This window comes from Globicephala melas, chromosome 16, assembly GCF_963455315.2.
Source record: "Globicephala melas chromosome 16, mGloMel1.2, whole genome shotgun sequence".
Lineage (NCBI taxonomy): Eukaryota > Metazoa > Chordata > Mammalia > Artiodactyla > Delphinidae > Globicephala > Globicephala melas.
Genome location: NC_083329.1, coordinates 60,776,570 through 60,803,131, shown reverse-complemented (window position 1 = coordinate 60,803,131; position 26,562 = coordinate 60,776,570). Strand labels below are relative to the sequence as shown.

The window sequence follows — 26,562 nt, the reverse complement described above, 5'->3', positions numbered from 1 at the left end:
TTCTTGGCCTGCCCAGAAGTGACTGTGACCAGTGCCAGGGTGGAGGCGCTTCCCCTGCAGCATCCCAGGCACAGAACTCAGCTCTGGGCTGTCCGAAGGCAGCAAGTTTGCAATGGCAAAAGCTATTCTTGGCTCCAGCCTGCTCGCTGCTGCTAATTTCATGCTCCTGTGATCCAGGTAACGCTTTGCTGCCTCGAGCTGCCACTCCCCAGGCTTGAGACGCTTTTTCTCGCCCCGCAGGAGCCCAGCTGCCTCTGCTGTGCTCTTGAGGTGGGGGCCACGCAAAGCTGCCTCTCAGAAGCCGCTGGGCAGCCGGCCCCAAGCTAGGTGGCCGCGACTCGTGACTAATTTGCTGCACTTATTTCAAAGTGCGCAAATGGCATTCGGGGCAGAGGAAGCTTACCCAGGGCCTGCCAGAGATAAACGGGCTCATTTCTGGGCCTCCCTGCCTGAAGAAACCTCCTTCCCTGGACTCTGAGCTCAGAATTAAATTCTTCCAGAAGAGATGCTTAGCACGGAGGCTCTCAGCGTGGAGGAGAGGAAATGCTCCCCGACGTAAAATGCGCCTCACATCTGGCCAGCTGGCTCTGCTGGGTTTTTAGATTGTGTTTGAAGAGCATCTCTCCCCCTTCCTGGTGTTCACAAGCTAGGCTAGAGGGTCACGGACGGAAATGGTTTCTGCCTCTCCACTGCAAGTGGATCAATGTCGCAGCTACAGGGCTGCTCCACACCGACCTGGCGCCTGGGGGCCACTGGCACCTAGCGCCCCCCGGCGGGCTCTGTCCACACTCTGGGTTTTGATCCCCGCCCCCACCCATCCTGGGGCGTTCTGCTGGGGTTTGCATGGTCAGGAGAGAAGCTGGAAGCCTGCCCAGTGCTTCCCAACTACAATGTCCTCCTTCACATGGCCTGTGCTTATCAGCAGACCGTGTCCATCCATTTCGGTGGCTGACAGTAGTGAGGGCTTTTCTCTCAATCTTTATTTTTTTGTGTGTGATTTTTACTGCTACTCCGATCTACAGGCCTGAGGAAATGCACAAGGGAATGGACGGTGGGGTTTAAGGAAAAGAGAGAGTTAACAGGCAGAGGGGAGAACTCAAGCCCCATCATTTCTGGCTGGGGCAGAGGGAAGACGCCACCCTGATGGACCCTTTGATCCCGCGGGCTGGTCCCAGCTCACTGCTGGGAAGGCATGTGGGCTGCCAGTCCCGGCCTCTGGGGCAGCCAGGGACATGCTGTAATCCCAGTGACGGTGTTTGGGTTTGTGTGACTGTGAGGCAGGCGGCCTCAGCTACAGTGGCTCTTACGTTTGTGGAGCGATGATAACGATCTCCCCATCCCACCCCTGCCCTGCATCAGAAAATCCTGCCACCAGCACTCTCCAAGTGTGCAACTCTGTGCAATTCATCCACCTCTGTTAACCTCAAGCTTCTTGTCTGTGAAATGGGAGTAATCCCAGTTCTGACTTGCTCTTACACGCTGAGTTAAGAGCAAATGGACTGGGGTCTGTGCAGGCCACATGTGAGCAGTTTTGTTCAAATGTCAATAACCTGGTACTGTGCAGGGCTTCTGTGTCCATTAGATTACCTGACAAGTGCCAAAGAGGACCTTTGATGTTACCTTTGCCAGACGCCGAGCCCTAGGTAATTGCAGAGTGCAGGGGAGATACTGGAGGGCAGGGGGGTTAGACTAGACATTCAAGGAGCAGAAGTTTCCCTCTTTGTTCCTCAGAGCTGGGCTCGCCTCACATTGAGTTGGAGAATTCCGAATGGTGGGGCCGCGCTCTCTCCTCAGCACCCCGAGGGGCAGGGGCAGGTGCTGGGGCTGCATTCCTGGATTGAATGGATCACAGGGTGCCTTTCTGTCTCAGTGCAGTAGATTCCTGTGGGTGCTGAGGAAAGCCTCAGGGCGGTCTGTTCCGACAAGTGAGCTGGGGTTAGAGTCCTGAGTGGCAAAGAAGCACCCATCCCTGCCTTTGCATGTGCTCTTCCCGCCTCTTGGAATGCCATTTCTCTCTCCACCAGCAACACCTCCCCGTATCTGTCTGGCAAGCTTCCCCCCATCTTTCAGGCTACAGTCCAAGATGGCCTCCTATGGGAAGCCCCCCCCCCCAACTCCCTCCTTCCCTCCCCTCCCCTCCCTTGTATCCATTGTTCTACAGCTGTAGGATTGCACCAGACTACGTGCTGCCTAAGGGCATCAGGCACCCTTTCCTGTCTATTTTATACGCCAAACCACCAGCACGATGTTGGGCACACAGTGAACAGAGGAGTGGGTAGAACAGGAAGGGATGCTGATCTGGATGGACAGTGGCCACTCAGCCAGGCTGAGGGCTGTGGGATTACCAGCCTCTGGGTCTCCCGCCTCCTGGGGCAGGCAGACCTGCTTGGGGACCTTTCATCATCTCATAAAGTCCTGCCCTGCTACACCCACCCACCTTCCAGCCCTGCCTTCTTCCTGAATCAGTTACGGTCTCCCACCTGCAATTATGTCAGGCCCAAACTGACCCCCATGAGCTGTGTAAAGCAGGGCTGCCGTGCTGCACAGCTCTGCGGAGCTCCATTCATGTCGCCGTCCACGTGACTGGTCCCCCTGGGGTTGTGCACAGCACAGCCTCCACTGTCACAGGAGGGGGCCCAGTGCCATTGCCCTCCTCCACTCCTCCGAGACCGGAGTCCTTGGTGTCCTTGGGTTTACCTCTGGAGGTAGAGGCTGCAGACTTGTTGCAAGGTGCCTGGTGGGATAAATAACAGCAGAGCCTTCTGAGGGAACTCTCAGGAATCGGTCCCAAGTGGAGGTGAACCATGGTGTGAATTATCCCCAAGCATTGCATTACGTAAAATCAGCCTGTGGGATGGCGATTTCAGATTTCTTCGGAGGGGGCAGCACTGTTACCATTCTGACCGCGATGCGTTTGAACCAGTATTCCGACGTCTTCACACTTCCTTGAGTAAACTGGGAGAAGGTAACCTCAACAGGCCTTGGAAGCAAATGAGACGAACCCAGGAAGTGAGTACCAGCTGCAAGTCTGCAATGTGTGGGATCGAGAATTGAACATAGGGCCTTTGCTGTTGGATGTTTTCAGAAAGGAGCCTGAGGCAGCACCTTACCTGTGATACTCCGTGGGGAGTGCAGTCCTAGGGAAGTAAGAGTGAGGGAAAGGGGAGTGAGGCAGGGATGGAAGAGAGCAGATAGAGGCTGTGGTATCACTGCGCTGGCCACAGCTTTGCAGCTAAACACAGCTGCTTGCTCAGGCACACGGGATGCCTCCCGAGGAGCCGCGTGGAGCCGCCGCAGTTTAGAACACGTGTGGTGGAGGGGGTGAGGAAGGAAAGACGAGCAACGTGTCTCTAGTCTCCTTCCCATCTCCTCTCAATGGTTGAAGCCTACCTTGTGGGTGGGGCTTTGCCTCCCCCACCCTTCAGAGAGGGTCACCCGGCCCCTCCCAGAGCCACCCAGGGAGCAAGAGCCTCTGCGAGCACAGCCCAAGCAGTACGCAGGCTCAGGGGTCTCTCCTTGGCAGCTGGCCCCCCTGCTGGTGGCGGCAGTGACTTTATGACCACGTGGGACCAAGTAGCAAGGCAAATGGCCTAAGGGGCGGGTGAAGCGAGCAGATCTGGGGTGGCACGTAAACTAAGTCCAGTTTCTTGAAATCAGTGCATGCTGCTTGCAAAAATGATCCTAACTTTAGCCAAGGATTTGGAGAGGAAGGGCTAGGGGGACTGATGTGGTCGGCAAGCATAACCTTTGTTCCCCTCGTGGGCAGGCACGTCGGTCCTCATGTCTGGCAAGAAGTTGAATAAAATCATGGTCAGCTCTCTCTGCCTTCGTCAAGGAACTGAATTTAAATTGTAACAGGAAGGCTGCGATATTCAGAAAAAACCCATTACTAGGAACTCAGCTATCCCAAACCCTCACTAAATAGGAATCTACTGCTGCAGAACAGAATACTAGCAACTTAGCAGCTTACAACAACACACGTTCGTTATCTCACAGTATCTGTAGGCCAGGAGTCTGGGTACAGCCTAACCCAGTCTTCTGCTCAGGGTCTCACATGGCTGCAGTAAGGGGTTAGCCAAGGCTGCAGTCTCACTGGAGGCTCAGCTGGAGAAGGATCATTTCCAGGCTTACTTGGGTTGTTGGCAGAACTCAGTTCCTTGTGGTTGTAAGACTGAGAGCTTCAGTTTCTTGCTGGGTATTGGCCAGAAACCACTCTCAGCGACTAGGGGCCACCTGCAGTCGTTGCCACGTGGGTTTCCTTAGCCTGGCCCCCTGCCTTCTCCAAGCCATCAAGGGAGGAAAAAAAGAGTCCAGCAAGATGGGTACCACCATCTCATGGAACATAATCCCATCCACATAATTGTGTATACCTGTCACCTTTGCCATGTTCTGTCAGTTAGAAGCAAGTCCAGGCAGGTCCCAGCCACACTCAGCAGAGGGGATGATACAAGGGCATGAACACAGGAGGCTGGGATCATGGGGGCCACCCTAAGAGCCTGCCCACCACACCTCATTTTGCTAGAACTCTGCTTATAAGCAAAAGCAGCAAATAAGTAAAAACCACCACATGTTTGTATCAGGAATTAAGTTTAAAAAAAAAAAGCTCTGTGGGATGTGTTGAGTCCACCTGTGTCACTAACCACAGCTCCCGGATCAGTAGAAAGATGACCCAGGGTCAAGTCCATTCTTCCCCTGCCTCTGCGCCCCGACCACGTGCCCTTTGTAAAGCAGAGAAATGGGCTCAATCAACAGAAGGGGGGTCCTAGCCTTACCCAGTTGTCAATATTTAAAAAGCTTTTCCAACATTAAAAGGAACTTCTTCTGCTTAAATATCAACAAACCAGAACATTCAATTACCTAGAAAATCCCCATCCCTAAAATGTTCAAGCAACCTGAGCCTGCTTGAAAAAACAAAGACAGCTTCTGCATCCCACGTGATGACCGTTTATAGAGTTGCCACAAAATGAACAGCCACTGAAGGAAGGCTGTCATGAGGAACTCAGATTTGGGGCAGTCCTGGCCCCCACCTGCAGCTGTCTCTTCCTTGGGGCCCTTTTCCTTTGCTTCCAGCCGCCCATTGCCTGCCTGGCCTCACCTACGCCCAGCCACTATGTCAAGGAGTAATTGACTGAGTGCCTCGGACCAGTCCAGGCTCCACTGAACCCATCAGGCTAGGGCAATGCGATGGCCCCTCAAAGGAGGAAGGCTATTTCTAAGGCTCATGGTTGATGGACCACAGTAGCTGTGATTATCATTTTAATTACAAGGCCATCACAATCTTATATTCAGGGTGTGGATATCAGAGACCACAAAGCACTCTGCAGCCTTAAAAACAGACTGTGGGAACGGTCTGTGCTTCAGACTAGAAGTGGCCCATTATGACATCTTTCTTTCTTGGCCTCCACATTGCAGTCAGACTCTCCCAGAAAGGAAAGATCTTACCCTCCCTTTTAAGGTCTGACGCAAATCCCACCTCCTCTGGGATCTTTTCCCAAAACCGTATTCATTGCCATTCTCTCCAGGACTCAGCCCCCTCGTCCTGCTTCCCTACCCAGAACTCCCTTAGAACTCACTGCTCCTACCACTGATTTGACAACAACCTCCCACAGAATTCTGACAGCTCTTCCTGCGGTGTTTTGAGACATTAAAAAACCTCACACTCTATCTTACACTCCCAATGGGACACCCCGTTCTTAACAGGGAAGAAGCATGTCTTAAACTCTGCAGAGATCCTACAATTGCCCGAGCTGTTTGCACATTGGCAAGATTTTTGCACACATTGTTCTTGGTACTTGGCACATTTGTACTCAAAATAGTTCCCCAGTTAAGTTCAATTTTGTAAACTTTCCAGAGTACTCACAGCTTTTCTATTTTTTAGGGTAAAGAATATCATTCGTATAAAGCCCTTGTACTTGCACACGGTATGCTGAATACATGGAAGCTGTTTTCATGGCTTAGAAACCATTGTCATGACTGACCTGGGGTTCACGGTTTGACATAAAAGGACCAAAGCCAAGATGTGTCAGCCTTTCCAGTGTTTTGGCTTTTTGTTCGACACGTATATTGAGGGATGAGGTACACTCAGTAAAATCTACCCTAGTGAGTGGACAATTCCCTGAGCTTTGAAAAATGCATAAAGTTGCCACTCAGCTTCTTCAGCTGAAAGTTGCAGCACATTATAATCAGGAATCTTCGTCTTTTCTGTGGTCTCATGCACTCTTTGTCTATAATACTGTTGAGCTACTTCCAGGAAAATGCCCTGGCCAGACTAAGAGCCACTTCCCAAAGTGGCTTTGACCTTGGGTAGCAGCTCTATTGAAGGAGCAAATCCAGAGTTGGAACAGAGTTTCTCTGCAAGGATCAGGGCCCCATGTATTTCTAACAGGCCTCACTTGGTTGCGAGAATGTGAGAATGGGGATGAGTCATAACAAAACCCATCTGGATATCTCTGAAATTTGACAATGGGCTAAGACGACCGATAGGATAAAATTTTTCTTTAAACATACATGCATACAAGTCCTGTCTCCATTGCCTCAGACGTGGGTGGAACAGGTAGGATGGGTGGGAGCATAGGCTGCAGAGCGTTAGTGCAGGGACAAAGTCCTACCCTTCCTTATGTCCCCAGCACTTAGCATAGCTCATTGATGGTATCTGTTGTGTGACCGAGTGAGTGGTCTTAGGTTAGAGATGGGGCGAGACCGTGCCATCTCGGGGTGGACTTACCCATCACTCGTAGGTGTCTAGACAGTGGGGAGAAGACCCACCAAGAGGGGCCCCGTCCATGCTCTCAGGTGGGGCCCCTCCCCTCCATCCTGAGTGACCTCAGCGGACTCCTCACTTCTGTGATTGCAGAACTACTTTGAGAGCTACCTGGCCGTTGCCTCCACCGTACCCTCCGTGCTGTGCCTCCTGGTGAATTTCCTGCTTGTCAACAGGTAGGCCACTTTCCTCCCTCTCCCAGGCCCCTGACCTTCACCTCCAGCCTCATCCACTCCCCTTTGGTCCACAGTTGCTTCTCTTCTGCTGGCTTACATGTGTCCACTAAAGTAGGAAGCAGGCAGTTCAGACTCCTCCATGAAGACTGAGAGTCAGATCGGTTACCTGGGGCCCTGCCTATGGAATGCCCGGTCAGGGAGCCACACGCTGCCACATGGGGTCAGAGCTGACTGTCAACAGCTGCCTGGGCCGCAGGGACACCACAGATGGTGGGTGGGGCCCGGGGAGCAAGGTTTGTGGAGGCTGGTCTTCCAAGCCTTTCTGAGAGCCGTCGAAAGGTAAGAGCCTGGGGACTTCCCTGGTGGTCCAATGGTTAGGACTCTGTGCTTCCAACGCAGGGGCCACGGATTCGATCCCCGGTCTGCCAGGGAACTAAGATCCCACATGCCACGTGGAGTGATCAAAAAAAAAAAAAAAATCAGAGCTAGAAGTTAAGAGGCTGGCACCCCACCACCCTGGCTCTCACTATATGGGAACGGGTCACTCAGTGCTCAGTGCCAAGCTGGTAACAGCAGCTCATGAGTCGGCCGCCTATGGGGGTGGTCAGTGGGCGACTTCTGGCACAGCATTTGTGAAGGGTGGGATGCACTGTGGAAGAAGGAATGACTTAGGAGATAGCCCGTGGCCCTTTCACCCCACTGGGTGACTGGTACCATCCGTTCTCCATTTAGGTTTACAGGGGTAACAGCCTGAGCTACTTTGCCTGCATTTCCCCTAAGCTATCATTAGCTGGTAAAGGTAGCTACGTTGTGATTCAGAAACTTGGGCATCTCTTGGGCACGGCCTACTGAAGCCTTAGGTCGCTGGTGGCAAGTCTGTTTTACCCAACTCTGCTCAGTTTGTAGTGACTGCCTGGATCTCTGCTTGAACGGGATTCTACGGCAGGTCTGACCTCAGGGCGTGTGCTGTGATTACTGATGTCTGTTCTGAGTCCAGGAGGAGAGCGGGCAGCGCGTGTGCCTCAGGTGTGCTAAGCCTGAATAGACCAGTCTTTCCAAGCATATTATGTTGTGGGGTTATTCCAATGTTCTGTTGTTGCAGAACAATGATCCCAGAGCATGGTGGCTGAGAACACTACCACCGTCTCTCACGGTCCTGGGAGGCAGCAGGCTCAGCCGGCAGCTCTGGTTGGCCCTCTCTCATGCCGCTGTAGACGCTGGGGCCTCCGCGGGGCACCTCTCTCTCTGTCTGTTTCTGTCCCTCCCCTCGGTCTCTCGCAGGTAGCAGGACTTTTCATGTTGTGGCTGAAGAGCAGGCGCTCCAAGAGAGCAAGGCAGAAGCTGCATGGTTTTGGTAACCTAGTCTCTGCAGTCACATACTGTCCCTTCTGCCCACTCAGTTTTAAGGGACCAGGGACCGCACCTTTCAATGGAAGGAATGTCAAAGAATTTTGCACGCCTCTTAAAACCAAAGTGAAGGCTGGACGAGCAAGAGGGAGGATGGTCTGAGACGGCCTGGGGGCCGAAAGCCAGCTGGCCCCTAACCTGCCTGCTCTTGCCTGTCCCTGGCACACGGGGCTACGGTCAGCGTCCTGGCAGGAGGAACGCAGCCTCCAGAGATCACGCCCAGAAGGAGGCAGGGGATGGAGTTATGAGCAGGGTAGAGCTGGGTCCCTGGCAGTGACTCAGAAGAGAAGGCATGAGGAAAGGAAGGGCATGCAAGAAGAGGACGACAAGGAAGAAGTGATGGAGCCATGGCGGGGGCAGTCCCTCGGCCTCTCACCGCCCTGTCTCCTTTCCAGGCCCCTATCATGATCCTCTGTCCAAAGTGGAGGTCAGGAGACGTGCGCAGGACCACAGTGCCAGGAAGGGCTGGCCTGAGCTGGCGTCTTACCTGGCACTGCCCGCTCTGTGGTCGTGAGGTCCAGCAGGCCGGAAGCCAGCCGGGACCGGGGATCAGCGGCAGTGGCAGCGGCAGCGGGGAAGGCCCAGCCTCAGGGCCCTGGGCGAATAATCTCTGATCATCACAGTTAACATTCCCAGCACTCTTAGCCCTCGGAGGCATTATCTCCTTTACTCTGCAGTGCCCAAGAGCAGCACACTTATTCCCCTGTTATACAGATGGGCCAACAGGCTGACAGGTGACCTGCCCAAGGTCATGTGGCCGTTAAGAGGTTGGAGGCAGGATTGGAACTGGGACCCTTCTCCCCCCACATCTGTGCCTGGAACCTCTGGGCCCCCTGCCGCCTAGTTCTCCAGCTTCGCGGGGCCCCTCCCTGCAGCCAGAGCCGCATCTCAGGCCTTATAAGCGGGAGCCCATTTCTGCCCTGGCTTCAGGCTACTGGAGGGAAGCAGGTGGTGAAGAAGGTCTGGGTCTGTCTGCAGTAGGCACTGCCCTCTCGAGGACGGCTGGGAGCTGGCTCTGAGGGCTCAGTGTTACAGGGCGTCCTCCAGAAGGGCCCTGCCCACGCCAGGGCCTGCCTGTGCCCTTTCCCGGCTCCAGGAGAGGGGTGAGGGCCATGTGGAAAATGCTCCCAGCCTCTGTCTGTTTCTGGACTGTGGGAAGATGGCTTGGAGCTAAGCTGTTTTCTGTTTAATGTGCGAGACTGAAATGTCCCCTTTTCTCCCCCCTGGAGAACCCTGGCTTATCTAAGCGGCTCATCCACAATCGCCAGGTGTTTTATTATGTTAAATCTGTAGCGTCATAAATACTTACGAGGAGGATTTACATTTTGGAGACTTAGGAAGAAATCAGTCCCCTGGGGTCCTGAGCCCTCGTGAGCAAGGGAGGGAAGCTGGCAGCCTGGGTACATCTGGCAGCCCTCTCCAAGAATCTCATATCAGTATGACCTGTCCCAGGGCTGGAGCTGTCACTTCAGACGTCCCCTGTGCCAGAGCAGAGCCACCAAGCCTAGGGCAGCACTTGTCTAGACTTTCCCTAAAATCCCAACAGTGTAACCACCCCCCGGGCCGCTGTCCAGGTGGAAGAAGCAGAGAGTAAGGCAGTGTGCCCCGTTAGTGGATGTGGGGTGGACTTGCACGGGCACGTTTTATAAAGCTTTACAAGCATTGACAATAGCCCCAGGCAAGATCCCTGAGGGCTTGGAGCCCCTGCAGGGAAGCTCCTGCTGAGAATGGGTTCTGCAGCTGGCAACTAGCTGGCGAGGAGGAGACCTGTGCAGGTGAGGGATGTGAGGGGGGGTGGGGGGCAGAGGCAGAGCTGGGAGCTGCATTGCTTTTGTGATGCACTTGGTGTTTACCTCCTCCTCTCTCACTCTGCCCTCCTCTCCCTGCCCTGGGGGTGCCTGGGTAAGAAGTCCCCCAGCTCTCTCCTAAGCAACTTTCCTGTTCAGGCAACTACTTAACCTTGTTTTGACAGGCACAGAGAGCTTCTGGGGTGCCAGCAGCATTCCTGGGGGGGACCTTTCCTGCGTTGCATCTGGGAGGAGGTGGTTGGAGACAGAGGCCATTCCCAAGGCTGGCTGGGATCGCTGCTGCTGGTTCCAGCTGTCTCCCTGCCATGCTGAGGGGGTCAAAAAGCAGAGCGTGAAGGGGAGCTTGAGGCCCGGCGTGCACTGCTGGGACCCCTTAGTTATCAATCTGTGCATCCAGCAGGTGTTTACCAGGTGCCTGCCAGGCCCTATGCCAGCCCTGGGGGTGAGAACGAGACGGGGCCCTGTCCCTGTGCTGCTTCTTACGTCTCCTAGTCTGTCCTTCGCCTTCTTCTTGCCCCAAGGAACTGCTAAAACTTTGGGGCATTAGTCCCCAGCCTTTCTCTCCACTTGAATTTTTTCAGATTTAGAAGCATAAACTGGAAGAAACCTGAACTTTTTCTTGTCCCACCTCTTCTTTTTCAAGGAAACTGAGGCCCAGAAAGGTTGAATATTTGCCTGGGGTCACACAGTGAATTGGTGGCAGAGTTGGCAGGGTTTCTGTCTCTGGACTCAGGCTCTGTGCCCCTGTGGCTCTTATCTTTGGGGTGGGTGGGGAAGCTGCAGCTCCTGGGAGAGAGTTGGGCGGGGGGGGGGGTGCTCTGTGTGACAGGGTTGAGTGTGTAGCATCACCCTGAGCATCAGAGTAAGGCCTGACCACCAGCCTTCAGGGCACCTCGTGTGCATTTAAAATAGATACTCAGGGGCCCCTGGGGTCCAGGTGCTCACCTGACTGCCCACCAGCTCCTGCCCAGGCCAAGTCCCCTGCAGACCCTGGGAAGATGTGTCTTGATGTGGAGTTTCTCAGAAACAGACCCTGGACCAAGGATTCAAGTGAAGGTAGTTTATTTGGGGGGCCACAGTAGGAGAAGGGGGGAGACTGGGAAGGGATGGCAGCCAATAAAGGAAGCCTTATCAAGCCAGCTCCCATAGAAGGTGACCGAGCTTCGGCTGCTCAGAGCTCTGGCAGCCAGTGTGGAACACACCTGAGGGGGTGGGAGCTGGGGTATTTATCCACCCGCTTCCCCATCACTGGCTGAAGGCTGTTCTTGGGAGGTGTTAATCAATCACCTGTCACTTGCAACCTGCTTCCTGGTAAGAGGGGAGGGCAGCAGGGCAGGGCACCCATTGCTCAGAGGTGGAGTCTCTATGTCGCTCCCCAACTGGAAACCCTGATGTGCCTCTGCATGTTGGTTGGCACTCTTGGTAACAAAGGAAAGAGACACAAAAAGGATTTTCTCATTCTTTCCTCAGAAAATTAAAGTCAGAGCTGCCTCCATTCCTGGATCTAGGGGAGTATAAACGTCCTTCTCATCCGCCGGCCCTGAGCTCTGTGTGTGCCTGCTTGGCTTCATCTCAGATGTGGCCTCTCCCCATGCAGCTGGCCAGATAGGGACCAGCAGCCCCCGACACAGTCCTGGCAGAGACCCAGCTTCTCTCTGCCTTTGAGTCCCAGCGATGACTGACTGGCCCTGCCTAGGTCACATGCTAACCCCTAACCCAATCCAGTGGCCAGAGGTATGGGTGGGACACCCTGATCACCCCAGACCAGGTCGTGTGCCCTCATTTGTGGATGGGTTGGTGTGGACAGTTTGACCGTCCACCTCCGCAGGACAACTTGGCATGGAAGGAGTGCTCTTGGTGGGACGGATGCTGGCAGACAAAGCCTGCATGCCCACTCCACGCCCCACTCTGAGGAGCAAGTCTTGGCACTTATCAGTTGGACCAGGCCCTCCGGGGTGGGGCTCCATGTCTGTCTGGTATCCTCTGCACTCAGTGTCACCTGCAGCCAGAGTCCATTTTAATTCCCTGAGTGTGCTACGCTCTCCCTCACAAGATATGTGCACTCACATCCAGACGTCCCTTACGCTCCAGCTTAGGTATCACCTCCAAAAAACCTATGAGATGCTCAGAGTGGGTGTCGTGCCCCTCAGACGTGCCCAGGATGCCCTATGGCCCTGCTGATGGAGCACTTTGCACACTGGAGCAAAATGCCTGTCCCTCGTCTGTCCTGTGTCCCGGGCATCCAGCCCAGCGCTGGACACACAGTAGTTGGCCAGTGTTATCTGTGGAATGAACACACCAGAGAGGACGCGCCTTAGCAAGACAGCCATGGGCTGGGGCTCAACAGACCTGGGTCCTCATCCCAGCTCCTCACACCACAACCTTGAACTGTCCCTTCACTACCTCGGGCTTCCTTCTGCCCCTGACACAGCCCAGGCAGCACCTGCTCTCCCTTCAGCCAAGGATAGGAAGGAAACTCAAATTCGCCTGGGGCCACAAAAGCATCTTGAAAAAATCCGTTCTTGCTTTTCATGCTCATCATTTCACACCTCTTTATGTATGTATATATTTTTTTCTACCTTTCATGTCTTTCTTTTTTTATCCAAAAGAAATTTGTCTATAACTAATCTGGATTTTCTCCCAGCTGCCACCCACTGGTTAGCAGGAAAATTAACTAAACATCCAATCTGGTTTAAAGCTTAGTCTAATCTGATGATTTAAACAGCCTCTTTAGATGATGTTCTCTCTCCCTGCAATAAAAATGCAGTTTCACAGAGAGCTAGGTTTCCCTGCTTCTCCCTGCAGGACGGTGTCTGGGCAGGTTGGAGGCTGGGAGAGGCGTAAGGCTTACATGCAGGAGTGGGGTTGGATGGGGGTAGCTGGCTCTAGCTTGGCGTCAGCTGCTGCCCATGACAACTGAGACCATCACAGGAGCCTCCTTCTGCCCTGGCCACCTGTTCTGGGCCACCCATATTCCCTTCATTCCCAGGGAGGCAGTAGAGTGTCGTTCTGAGAGCACAGGTGGGAGCAGCTGACTGACCTTGGGCAAGTTGCTTAGCCTCTGTGACCTCGGTTTCCTTATCTGTATATGTGGGGTAGGTAAGAATACCTGTTTTGTGGAGCTGGTGTGAGAATTCAACAAGTTAGCATTTAGAAACCACTTAGAAGAGTACCTAGCACAAATGAAGTACTATCTCAGTGTTGGCTTTGATGACGACAGTGATGGTGATGATTTTCTTCTCTTCTCCTTTCTCTCCCTGCCACTGCTAAGTTTTGGGGGAAGGAATCCCAGTGGGTGGTTGTTCTGTTTAAGCACTAGACAAAGCCAGCGGGAGCTCATCCCCGTGGCAGGAGGAACGGGGGTCTTGCCTCAAGAGCCCTCATCTCCTGTCCTTGAACCTCACAGCAAGATGAAAAGAAGCAGCGTCTGAGAACATTTGCCCTGAGCCGGGTACTGCTGCCTGACTCTATACACTCCCCGCCAGAGATCCTCACAACCACACCTTCAGGTAGATTGATTCTCCTTTCTTTTGTACAGATGCAGAAGCTGAAACCAGAATGATAGAGTCACTAATCCAAGTCCACACAGGACTGTGAGCCAGGAAGGCAGGATTCAGACCCAGGCCTCCTGACTGCAGAGTGCACGGTCCCAGCTACTGAGCATACCTGCTTCCCTTAAGAATGTTCACCAACCCCAGCCTGGCATGGGAGGCCCGAGGGGGTCTCTAACCGCTTCTGGCATCCTCGCCTTAGGGTTCCGATTCATGTCCGCGTGCTGGCCTCGCTGACTGTCATGCTGGCCATCTTCGTGGTGATGACCGTGCTGGTGAAGGTGGACACCTCCTCCTGGACTCACAGCTTCTTCGCCGTCACTATCGTCTGCATGGCGATCCTCAGCGGCACCTCCACCATCTTCAATAGCAGCGTCTTCGGCATGACTGGTTCCTTCCCCATGAGGAATTCCCAGGCACTGATATCAGGTGAGAGCTGGGGTCCAGACAGCTGAGCAGGTCAGTCTACTTGGGGGTTATTGGAAGGAGCCAGAGGTGAGCATGTGGTAGCCCTTCCAGAAAAAGAAATGAGTGTTAGTTGTGCTTCCATGATCTATTATTGTGTAACAAAGCACCCGAAAACTTCTTAGTGCCTTAGAACAATAAGGATCATTTCTTTGGCCCGTGTATCTGCAGTTTGGGTAGAAGTTCGCAGGGACAGCTTTCCTCCTCTGCTCCACGTGGCATCAGCCAGGATAGCTCGCCTGGAGCTGGAGGATCCACTTTCAGGATGGTGTGCTCACCCAGCTGGTGTGGTGGTGCTGGCTGTTAGCCGGAAGCTCAGCTGGGGCTGGGGCTGGGGCCAGGGTTTCTCTCCATGTGGTCCTCACCACGGCTGCCTGGGCTTCCCCATAGCATGGCCTCTGGGTTGCAAGAACAAGCATCCCAAGAGGCCCAGGCAGAAGCATTATTTCCTTTTATGACTTAGCCTTGAAAGACATTTGGGGCACTTCCACTATAGCCATAAGCCTACCTGGATTCATGGGGAGAAAACACAGACCCACATATCTCAGTGGGTGAGTATGAAAATCATACTGTAATGGGAGGGGAGACATAGTTGCAGCTCCTTTTGGAAAATACAGTCTGCCTACCAAGTGCGTTTCCTGAACCAGCGTTCCTTTCTTTCCCTGTCTCCTCTCCTCCTTTCCCTTCTCCTGTCCCCTTTCCTTCTCGTTATTTTTCCTTTCCCTTACCTTTTCCCCCTTCTTTTCTCCATCTTTTCTCCCCTCTATCTGTATTTCCTTCCTCTGTAATTTTGTAGAAGACCTACTATGTGCCAGGGATTCAAAGATGAACAAGACTCAGCCTCCCAGGAGCTGATAGCCTAGTAATAAACTTCTCTGTTACCCTGAACTTTGGCATTTTACGGGGCTGCTGACATGACTTGGGCGGACCCCTTTAACTAAAATTTTGATCCTAACCTAAGCCTGTTGCCTAGACCTTAGCAGTTCTGTTCTCTCACCCAAATGTCTCAACAAGATAAAAAGGAGCTGGGTCAGGAAGAATCTGTGCTTTCCCAGGAGACCACCATCCCTTAAAGCAAGATTGGGAGCTCAGCTGCTCTGTTCAGTGTCTCTGCATGTCCATGTTGTGTGAAGGGGTGCAGTAAGCATTTGCCCACTTGAGAAGCATTTTGCGAAGAATCTACTCTGTGCCCATTAATTGATAATGCCAAGTAGTATGTGACAGGGATGACAAATACCTGGACAAGTGTATATCTCCTGCCTGTTCCCACACCAGTGCCAGACATCACTAATCGATCTGTATCTTTCCTCCTAAGCGTCTAAATCCTTCTCAACATAGCACTGGAGACACTTACTGTCAACAGATCAGAGTTCAGATTTGAGCTCAAATCTGTTTGCCATTTTTGAAAGATTAGGCTTCTGGCTGTATCCTCAGAGAAACCCTTGGGCGTAAAGTAAAATAAAAGTGGACCCATCGCTAAGTTTCCTGAGTACAATCAATATGCCCCTAGCAGTGCTTCAAGAAGGGCATGCCTAAGCTGAGGGAAGTGGCCCCTGAACACTGGATTTAATCCCTTCAGTCATCCTGGTCTCTTGTCCCCTCATCTCCCTCCATCCTGCTAGAGGATTTTTCAATATAACAACCTTGCTGGCTCTCTCTCCAGGAGCCAGTGACCAAACACACCGATATGTTGGCAAGGCGCCCTTCAGGTTCATCTGGCCACCTGCGAACCTTCCAGAGAAGGAAACTCTCCCGTGCATTTTTAAGAAAGTCCATTTTTGAAAAAGTAGAGAAACCTAGTACTCACACTTCAGTATTAATTACGCTGGGCCCTAAGCCGTTGTCACCACTGTGTGCAGTTCCCAGTGGGCACCCATCACCCTGGAAGATGTGAGGTGTCCCGATCTTCCAGAGGCCTCAGTGCCACTCACCAGCCCCCGTTGTTTTTCGTCCAGAGGAGCCCATCTGTGAATTCTGTGTGTGTTGGCATCTGAGGAACAATTCATTTGTTTTGTACTGGTGTTTTTTTAAGTCCCTCGTTTGCATGTATTTCCATAACTGATGAGATAGAAGTAGGGAGTCATGAAGGATGAGCTCCTGGAGGCCTGGTTTGTTGTTGATGATAATATTATAAATCTCTACAAGTTGGGAAGAGAGAGAGGAAAATCAACAGGCAGCGATGTTAAGATCTCTTCCTCAGGGCAGCTAGGGAATGTCTTATGGAGTTTAACTCCAGTTCTTACAAATCACCCAGGTGGGGATTACCGCTTCTCAGAAGTTGGCACCCTCTTGGCAAAGAGTTTACCCTGTTGTTGCTGTTTTGATGTAGGAAGGACAGAAATAACCAAACACCTAATTGGGAATCTGAGAGGATTTCTATGGCACGTCTCAGTACCAGACCCTGTCCCGCTTTACATGTAATGATCCTCTTAATCTTTGTAACAGCCCTAAGAGGTGGGTTTTAACATCCCCATTTTACAGATAAGGAAACGGAGGCACAGAGAAGTTAAGTGACTTGCTGAAGGTCACACACGTAGAAGTGGTAGAGCCAGGGTTGGACTCGGATGTTTTGATTCTAGAGTCCGTGCTAGAATTGAAACATCGCTATGCTAACTTGCATTTCCTTGCCCTCCTCTCAGATCCCAGCCTCTGGCCCCCCCAGGCTAATAGAACTCATATTGAGGAGGTTGGGGAGAAAAAGAGCCACAGAGGTGTCAGTCAGAGTGTGGGTGAGGCAGCGAGGATGGGCATCGTGGTGGACGAGGGCCCAGCTGTCCCTCTCCCACCTCTGCTCTGTGCAGCAATGGGCAGTGAAGTGGTGCCTGGTCAGACCTGCCAAGTAATGACAAAGCAGCTCGTGCCCACACGGGCCAGTTGGCTGTTTGCAGTCAGTGGCCCTCTTGCCTCCTTGAGACTCAGTATCCTGATCCTCTAACGCAGGCAAATCCATCCGTGCAGCCAGGCAGTCTTGTATTCACAGGCACTTACTGTGTTGATCCTATTGGACGCATCCATTGTTTTTTCCATTCACTGTTTCCATTTCCATCCCACTGTAGTCTCATGGGAGGGACAGGACAAGTGTGAGTCCCATCTTCCAGGCAAATAAACAGGCTGAGAGGAGTAATGATCTGCTCACATGTGACCATGTATAAGCTCTGACTCGTGGCCAGCACCAGTTGACCACCCACGGTTGTGAGGGTTCAACAGAGAAGTAAGACACATGGCCTGCCTCCCAGAAGTGACTGTGTGATTGTGGTGAAGAAGGGGGCTGACATTTGTAGAAAGCCTGCTGTGTGCTGGGCTCTTTCTAAACATCATCTGATTCAGTCCTTGCTCTGCAAGGCAGGTGTCATTGTCCCCATTTTACAGATGAGCAAACTCTGGTCCCAAGAAGTCATGTTGTCCCCAGGTCACAGCGAGCAAGTGGCAGAGTCAAGGGTCAGATGTACATCTGCTTGGCTCCTGGACCCATGGGTCCCCTCGGCTGGGTTGTGCCGCCTCTTCTGTTAGGCAGCAGAGAAAGATGTGGCACGCGGTCACCTGGGCCACGAGCCGAAGCCCTCGGCAGGAGCGCACATTCCATGTGGTGGGGCAGTTGCGTGCATGCGAGTGTGTGTATGAGTTTGGGGTAGCATGGTGTGTGAGTATATAGGAGTGTGTTACTGAGTGTGTGTGTGTGTGACAGTGCGGTTTGTGACTGTGTGTCGGTGTGTGTGTGTGTGAGAGCTTGTAGCCTATGTGTGTGTATGTGATTGTGTGTGTGTTAGTGAGCGTGCATGCGTGTTCACACGTGTATGGTGCACAGCTGCCGGGGGGTACAAGGTAAGCTCCATGGGTGACTTTCTAACCGGTAAGGACTCCCCAGATCGGCTGGCCTCGCTCGAGGCAGCGGGGAGCCTGTGCTCGGACAGGCCGGAGCCTCTTCCATGCCCCTTGGAGAAGAGCTGGGCTGGGGATACCCTCGCAGAGTCAGAAAGCTCACGGCTGCAGGACCCTCCGGGTCTGCCAAGGCCTCGCCGTACTGTGAGAACAGCAACGTTCTTCTCAGCAGGGACAGCGTGGAGCTGGAGTGGAGCGCAGGCAGGCGCGAGAGGCAGGGAGGACGGGCCCGCCCTGACCATCCGTGGGGGGTCCCACGCTCTCTGCAGGAGGAGCCATGGGGGGCACCCTCAGTGCTGTGGCCTCGCTGGTGGACCTGGCGGGGGCCAGTGACGTGACGGACAGCACCCTGGCCTTCTTCCTGACGGCGGACGTCTTCCTGGCGCTCTGCATCGGGCTCTACCTGCTGCTGCCGCGGCTGGACTACGCCAGGTGAGGCCCGCGCTAGCTCTCTGCGGCATCCTTCTCTCATGTATGCTTATACCTTTATCCTGTCTGCTTGAGTTCTTCTATCCTCTAGCTAGAGCCCATGTTCGTTTCCTGGTTTACTGCCTGTCTCCCCGCTGGAGTGTGACCTCCCCTGAGGGCAGAAATAGAGTGGGTTTTGCTCTCTGCTGTATCCCGTGCCTCGAGCTGTGCCTGGCTCGTAGTTGTTGCTCAGTAAATTGGCTGGGCCGTTGGACATGAGAAGTTGGCTTTGCGTAGCAACCCCAAGCAGCTGCGCCCCTGGAGTCTGCGTGTTTTCTGTCAGAGAGGGCAGGTGGCGGAAGTGGGACCTGAGGAAGGACAATGATGAAGAGTAGCTCCTTGGGCTGCGCACCTCCCCTGCTCCTGCTCTGTGCTCAGCCCGGCCTCACGGGGCTTCTTAAAGCTCACACACCCGCTTCTCATGGGGGGCAGCACTGTGACTTATCGTAATTGTGCCCGTTCACACATGAGAAAACCAGGCTCAGAGAGGCTGAATTACTTGCCCGAGTCCCACAGCCCGTCGGCAGCAAAACCAGCACTGGAGCCCAACTCCAAACCTCTGATTCTAACCCCCGGCTCTCGGGGCCTCTCGACCCTGCAGGACCGCTTTCCTCGCCTTAGTCTCTCTCGCTCTCTCTCTCCTTCCTCCTTTTCCTTTTTTGCTTCCTGCTACTCTTTAAAAAATGACCTGTGACTTTTTCTTGCTTTTTATTCTTTTCAATGCATTTTCATAACCATTGTCGTATTTGATATAGGAATGGCAGGAATTATATTCCCCATTATACAGGTGACTAGACGGAGACAGAGAAGGCCAGGTGCTTGGCCTGTGGTCCCACAGCGTGCGAGCCACAGAGCTGGGCGAGAGCGCGGGTCCTGGCTCTGCCGGATCCACGGGAACCGATTTGGTGTGGGGGGCACTGAGCTAAGCAGTCCATTTTTTCCCCTTAGGATATAGGACAGCCTTGTGCAGTTTTTACTGTATTTTCCCATTTTACCAATGAGGAAACTGAGGCTTTGGAGAGTTAACAGACATGCCCAGGTTTCTTACCTGGTGAGTCGTAGGTGGGCATTGGAACCTGGAGCCGTTTCCCGGCTGCACCATTGCCACTGCATCCTGCTGCACCCCTGGCTTGTGACGGCGAGGTCCTTCCTCACCACTGACTCCTCCTGTCCCTGTGAGAGTCGCCTCGTTCATCCCCAGAGCCCCCTGCCTTCACCAGAATCCTGAATCTGCCGGGGCAGGTTGCTCTCCCCAGTTAGAGGATTGTTGTAACTTCAGCTGGCCTCCGTGGCCTCAGGAGGGTAAAAGGGGACTGAGTGATGACACCATGTACCCCAGGTGGCTACAGACCTGAGTCTGCCCACCCCCTCCCTGCCCCTTCAGGGCTGTCATCAAAAGCTATCCAGCTGTGCTCCACGATGATGCCCCTGTGATTCCTGGGGTCTGTCTGGCTCGCTGTCCCCCCAGCCCCTCATATGCTGCCTGACACCTTGTTGCTGCTGACTAAATTATTTTGAGTCGATGAACAGAAGGCAGGAGGTTCCCGCTACTCCTGCTGTTTCCCTGTGTCCTGTTTCAGGGAGCCTCGCGTGGGCTGTTTACACCGGGGTGGCCAACCTTCCTTGTTTGCCTGGGACTGAAGTCCCAGGGGTTCCCAGAACCGGGAGCTTTCAGTGCTAAAACCAGGATAGTCTCGGGCAAACCAGGACAGGTGGTCACCCTAGTTTTCAGTCTCACTTAAGCAAGCCAAAATCCTTTCCAGCTGAGCACGTGAGACAAGAGAACAACCCAGGGCTATGCCAGCCCATGGAAGTTTCTATTTCTTTGCATATTAACACTTGGGTCAAGGCTTCTGGGTTTACAGAAACCCATCTGAGGAAGGAGCTTTAGCGCTGTGCTCCCAGGGCTGCTCAAACTAAATCTTACTTAAAAGGGAGCCCATAGGCGCTGCACCCAGGAGGGCTGGGCTAGGCTGCCCCATCCCACTCAGGAGGAACTGAGCCTCACGCAGTGGCGGAAGCTGCTGACTGCGGTAGGGTGAGATGGGGCAGTTAGATTTGGACGAACTTATGAAGAAGAGCTTTGACCAGGAGAACTTGGTGGGCAGCTTCCTCAGAGCAGACTAAGGCAAGGACTTGATGCTGAGTAGAAGCAGAAGTAAGAATAGTCCTTTCTCTAAATAGTGATTGGGAAACAAGACAAGGTTTAAGACCGAAGTGCTCAGCTCAGCATTACATGGAAAAGTGATTCTGGGGAGGAGTCCTCCCACTGACTCGCTTATGGACAGTATGTAGGCTCTTAGGATGGGAAGGCTGGCAGGGATCTCAAACTACAGCTACAGAGCCCCTCCATTTTACAGAGGAGGAAACTGAGGCCCCGAGAGGGGAGTACCTGGCCTGAGGTCACAGTGGGGAGGCAGAAGTAGTGCTGAAACCAGAACCCAGCTATCACCAACCTGCTGTTCTCCCCGGCACCACACCAGTTCTCCTGTTTGAGATATATTAATACAATCAGCCCATGTCTCCTGGTTTTTAGGCACCCAAGGCCCAGAGAGGTTGAGTGACTCAGGAAAGGTCACACAGCAATGCAAAGAGACCCAAGCCTTTTCTACTCTGGTCAGAGTAGCAGAAATTGAAAAAATTGATCATATTCAGTGTTGAGTATATGCGGGAAAAGATACTTTTATAGGCTTATCAGTTCTTTCAACAATTATGTTTTGAAGGGTTATTGTGTGCCCAGAGATTTAGCTGGGAACAGCCAAATGTGTCTTTGCCCCAGAGAGCGGTCTTCTACTGAAGGAGACAGATGATAAACCAGTAAACCAACACAATCATTATAAATTGTGGTCAGTTCTTTTTAGAGAAACAGGTGCTCTCATGGAGATTGAAGGGTTAGGTTACTTTAGTTAGGGTAGGTAGGTGGTACAAAGCAGAGATAAATTGGTTCTCCCTATCTGGAGAGCAGTTTATCAATATCTATCAAAATTTTAAAGACACAAACCTTGTGATCCAGCAGTTCTTCTTCTAGAAATTTGCTCTACCGAAATACTAGTATATATGTGCAAGGATTTATGTATAGGGACATTCATTGCACGATTATTTGTAGTAGAGAAAAACTAGAGCTAACCTAAATGTCCAGCATTAGGGGAGCAGTTAAATTGTCTATCCATACAGTGAAATACTCTGCAGCAACAGAGACAGAGCCGTCTGTCCCTGTGTGAAGGGATGGCCAAAAGATACTCTTCTTTAGGCAATTGTGCGTATACATTTATGTATAATAGTTATGCATGTAGACAGTTATATAATGTATTTATATTGTGTTAGTTATACTGTTGCAAAAAGTTTTACAATATGTATAGTTTGATCCCACTTTTGCTTAAGAAACATAGCTGTGTGTGTGTGGTGTTTGCATGTGCATGGAACAATATACACCAGACTTTTAATGATCTGTATCTCTAAGGAGTGAGACCAGCGGTGGGAGGTGAGAGTTCTTGTTCTACTGTATCATTCCTCTTATGTGTTATTTGGGTTTATTGCATCAAGCATGTGTTACTTTTATAATTTAAGATTTTAAATTACTTTTACATTTGAAGAATAAATGCTACTTTAGCTCCACCTCTCCCCACCCCCAAAATCAAACAAAAATAAGTGAGTGAAGACTGGATCCCAGGCTCACCATGCAGTGGTCAGTGCTGGTCTCCTCTCTCCCTGCTCATGGCACGGCCAGCACCACAGAACAATGGGCTGGAGTCCAGCCTTACAGGCAGCTCCAGGACAGGAAGGCTGGGGATTGTGCAGGTCTCCCTCTGGCCACCCCGCAGCACACGTGTCATCTGAGGGCATCCTGGGGCTTAGACTTTACATGCTGGACCTAAAGACCGTCCCCGGCCTTGTCTCTGAAAATCCCGAGTGACCCTGCTTTCCAGCCCCTCTTACCACCAGCCTCTCTCCTGCAGGTACTATATGAGGCCCGTCTGGCCGGCTGTGTTTTCTGGTGAAGAGCAGCTGCCCCAGGACTCCCCCAATCCCCCTTTGGTGGCCCCTGGATCCAGCGACTCCCAGACACCACCCCTCCGCCCCATCTTGAAGAAGACTGCCGGCCTGGGCTTCTGCATCATCTACCTCCTCTTCATCACCAGCCTCGTCTTCCCCGCCATCCTCAGCAACATCGAGTCCCTCAGCAAGGGCTCGGGCTCGCCGTGGAGCACCAAGTTCTTTGTCCCCCTCACCGCCTTCCTCCTGTACAACTTTGCTGACCTGTGCGGCCGGCAGATCACAGCCTGGATCCAGGTGCCAGGGCCCAGGAGCAAGGTGCTCCCCGGGCTTGTGCTCCTCCGGACCTGTCTCGTCCCCCTCTTTGTGTTCTGCAACTACCAGCCCCGCCTCCACCTGCACACGGTGGTCTTCCAGTCTGACGTGTACCCGGTGCTCTTCACCTCTCTGCTGGGGCTCAGCAACGGCTACCTCAGCACCCTAGCTCTCATCTATGGGCCCAAGATCGTGCCCCGGGAGCTGGCCGAGGCCACTGGGGTGGTGATGTCCTTTTACATGTGCCTGGGCCTGGTGCTTGGCTCGGCGTGCTCTGCCCTGCTCGTGCACCTCATCTAGGAGGGGCGATGGCTAGACCTCGGTGCTGTGCGATGCCTGGGAGCCTCAGCAAGATGGGCAGGAAGTGCCAGGAGGGCCCAGGCAGCGAGCAGGAAGGGCTGGGGTTGGGCTCTGCAGAGCACAGATCACACCCGGGCCTCGTTGCTGCCAGGGAGCTGGGACCAGTGCTGTCGCCGGGACCAGGTAGACATTCCAGATACTTTGACAGATGTCCTGAGACGTTTTGAGGACCAAAGACACCTGAATAAGACACAGTTACAAGTTACACAGAAAGCTCCTGGCCGATGGGTGCTTTCTGCCTGTTGTTATTCCCTCTTGGGGAAGGTGTTGCCAGTGTTCAGCTCTTGAGTTGTTACAGGGTGAGTGCCAAGACCGTCTACAGGCCCTTTGCCTTCTCCCAGCCTTGCTCCTTCCAGCTGATGGCAAGATGCGAGACTCCTTAGCCCTCCCTACCCGGAGGAGGTCCCCCTGGTGTGGCCAGCCCTCAGGCCTAAGACCCAAGCCTGTGCAGACCTCCACTTTCCACCAACCAGACTGGGAACCCCGGGAAGACAGGCCTTCCAGGAGCCCTTCCTTCCCTGGACATGGGCTCCAGAGGGCCTCCCTGCTGTACCCAGGACCAAGCATGTCAGGCCTGGATTTCAAACAGGGATGCTTAAAGTGGTCTATGGCCTGGGTCAGGGCAGGGTTTAGTGTCCATGTTTACAGTATGTCAAGGCCATTGGTTCAAGGGCCTAATAAATACCTGGGTATTTAATGAAAGCCTTATTGGTGGCTGTTTTAGGGTCTTGGCAGGAAACAGCATACTCAAATTGAGTAATTTAAGGATATTTGAAGAGTGGGTGTAGTAACCCTAAGGGGTTATGCATTATATCCCAGAAGTACTGGGCTGGCCAAAAAGTGCTTTCGGGTTTCTCCGTAAGACGTTGGCCAACCCAATAGTAAGGCTGCTCTACCCCAGGCCTGAAGGGAGGGACATGTCCAGCCTGCTGTGACCCACAGGAGGCGTGTTCCCTCCTCCCGTCCATCTCCTCTGCGCCCCTGTGGACTGAGTCACAGCCAAGGAGCAGGCGGAAGATGGAGACTGGACTGGAGGGGCAGAGGGTGTCCAGAGGGGGCCAGTAGCCCCTTCACCTTCCTAGGTTGGTTTATTATGAACATCAGCTGAGCTCTGAAGCTTTAGTCAACAGAATTAGGTGTTGCTTTGTCCTGTTTTTTTCTGGACACAGTCGTATATTTTGTAGCTGTTGTTTCAAAAGGCAACCCCTCAGGTTCTGAGGCCTGCACACACTTGTGATTGCCTGACATGAGTAGTAATTTATATTTTTTCAGGTTCCTTGAAGGCTCCCGCAAGGCTGTTCCTTGGGGGAGCAGGCTGACATGGGAATCCGAGAGAGGAAGGAACTAGATCAGACCAGGAGTTTTCTCAAGAGCTGTGCGGGAAGCACAGAGCTTGCCCCGAGAAGTGGCAAAACGCTGAGAGCCGTGAATCAACCGCTCCTGCTCTGAAGCGCGCCGGATCCGAGATGTCCCGTGGACAGCTGATAGAGCTGGAAGCAGCCGGTAATCCACCCAGTGTCAGCAGTTGATGCTCCCCACCGACTCGGCTGGTACACGCTCCCTCTCTTTGGCCAGAGAATTGAAAAGGACACCCTTGAAAGGTTTTCTGAAACTTGATACTTGGGAAAAAAATTTTATTTTAAAAATAAATTCTCCCCTCCCCTTGCAGGAAGTTGAAATCTCCCCCTTGGTTTTTTTCCACTGACTTCAATGCTGTTGATCACTTGGGGCGTCTGTCTGGGAGGTGAGGTGACGCATCTCAACCTCAGGTATCTTATCAATGGGGAGCATGTCTGTTTTAAGGTACAACAGCGGTCTGAGCTCAGGGGTAGGGACCGCCCTGGAGCTAACAGAGGAGGAGGGCTGGGGGCCTCGCATGCTCTGTTGAAGGGGGGTAGCTTTCCCGTTAGTGAGTTGATTTGGAATCAGCATGGAGTGAATGGGGAAGAGGGTGGCCAGCGTGATGATGCAGCGTTGAGGGGAGCTGAGGAGATGACGGGCTCGCAGTGCCAGCTGTGCTGCCGCGGCCGCTGCCGGAAGAGGGGCCGGCTGCTTGGCTGGTGGGAGGGTTATCCGGGCTTTTGCCCACTTTTCTTTGTTGCTCACTTTAGTGGGCATTTTGCAAAGGATCATTCCTTCTCAGGGAGGAAGGTAAATAAAAATACATCTCCAAGTAGAGGGGCAGACAGTGGAGTTCAGTCACCCTTGTCGCCCATTTATTGTAATAGCAGCTCATGGGGCTTGTCTGCTCTGGGTCTCAAGTCTCATGTGACCCCAGGAAGCTTGTGGAACTAGCTCACGTGTTTTGGGGCGTGAACAAAACTTGCTAAAGAGAAGGGGATTTTTCAGTGAAAGAGGTGGAGGAGAATCCCTGAGAGGTTGCCTTTGTCTGGTAGTACTCTGATTTAATCCCAAGTGGCAGCTTTAGTGCATGCCCTTGTGTATTTCCATGCCATACACGTCTTCATTTTCCTCCTTTCATTCAACAAAGACAGCTAGAGGCAGCCAATTGACTCTTTAACTAGTGGGTTCCTACATGCATGGGGACACGAGGAGGCTTGAGCCAGGTGTGGGTATTATTAGCAAAGCCCATTCATTTTGCTGTCTTCAGCCCAGTGCTCCTGAGAACACCCGGGACCCTCTAATCAGCTTTGACGTTATGTGAGGGGGGGGTTACTGCAGGGTCCTGGCTTCTGAGACCATGGCATGCTTTACTACAGAACTTCAGATAGAAGAGAGAAAGCCAGAAGTCAGTTGAAAGATTTTATTCTACTGGAGGTTAAATTTAAAGCCCATGCTCATCTTTTTTTTTTAATTGAATTATAGTTGATTTACAATGTGTTAATTACTGCTGTATAGCAAAGTGATTCTGTTATACATATATATATATTCATTTTTTATATTCTTTTCTATTATGGTTTATCATAGAATATTGAATATAGTTCTCTGTGCTAGACAGTAGGACCTTGTTGTTTATCCATTCTAGATATAAAAGCTTACATCTGCTCACCCCAACCTCCCGCTCCATCCCTCCCCCAACTGCTTCCCCTTGGCAACCACCAGTCTATTCTCAAGGTCCATGGTTCTGTTTCTGTTTCATAGATAGGTTCATTTTTTTGTTTGTTTGTTTTTGTTTTTTGCGGTACGTGGGCCTCTCACCATTGCGGCCTCTCCCGTTGCGGAGCACAGGCTCTGGATGCGCAGGCCCAGTGGCCATGGCTCACGGGCTCAGCCGCTCCACGGCACGTGGGATCCTCCCAGACCGGGACACGAACCCGTGTCCCCTGCATCGGAAGGCGGACCCTCAACCACTGCGCCACCAGGGAAACCCATAGATAGGTTCATTTGTGTCATACTTTAGATTCCACATATAAATGATA

The 26,562-nt window shown here is 52.7% G+C and overlaps 1 protein-coding gene across 2 annotated transcripts in view; it reads left to right on the top strand.

Annotated features, from left to right (window-relative positions):
- SLC29A3 (solute carrier family 29 member 3) overlaps window positions 1-26,343 on the top strand; it is a 43,175-nt gene extending 16,832 nt beyond the window's left edge. Inside the window, exons 3-7 of one of the 2 annotated variants that reach the window (XR_004040793.2) lie at window positions 6,854-6,936; window positions 13,905-14,131; window positions 18,316-18,478; window positions 22,471-23,481; window positions 24,455-26,343. Coding sequence is in view for 1 of the 2 variants with exons in the window: in XM_030862520.2 (XP_030718380.1) it covers window positions 6,854-6,936; window positions 13,905-14,131; window positions 18,316-18,478; window positions 22,471-23,122 (1,125 nt within the window). In the remaining variant the exon portion in view is untranslated. Of the gene's footprint in view, window positions 1-6,853; window positions 6,937-13,904; window positions 14,132-18,315; window positions 18,479-22,470 lie in introns of both variants that reach the window. The other variant, XM_030862520.2, reaches the window with a different exon arrangement.
- Window positions 26,344-26,562: the final 219 nt, after the last annotated feature.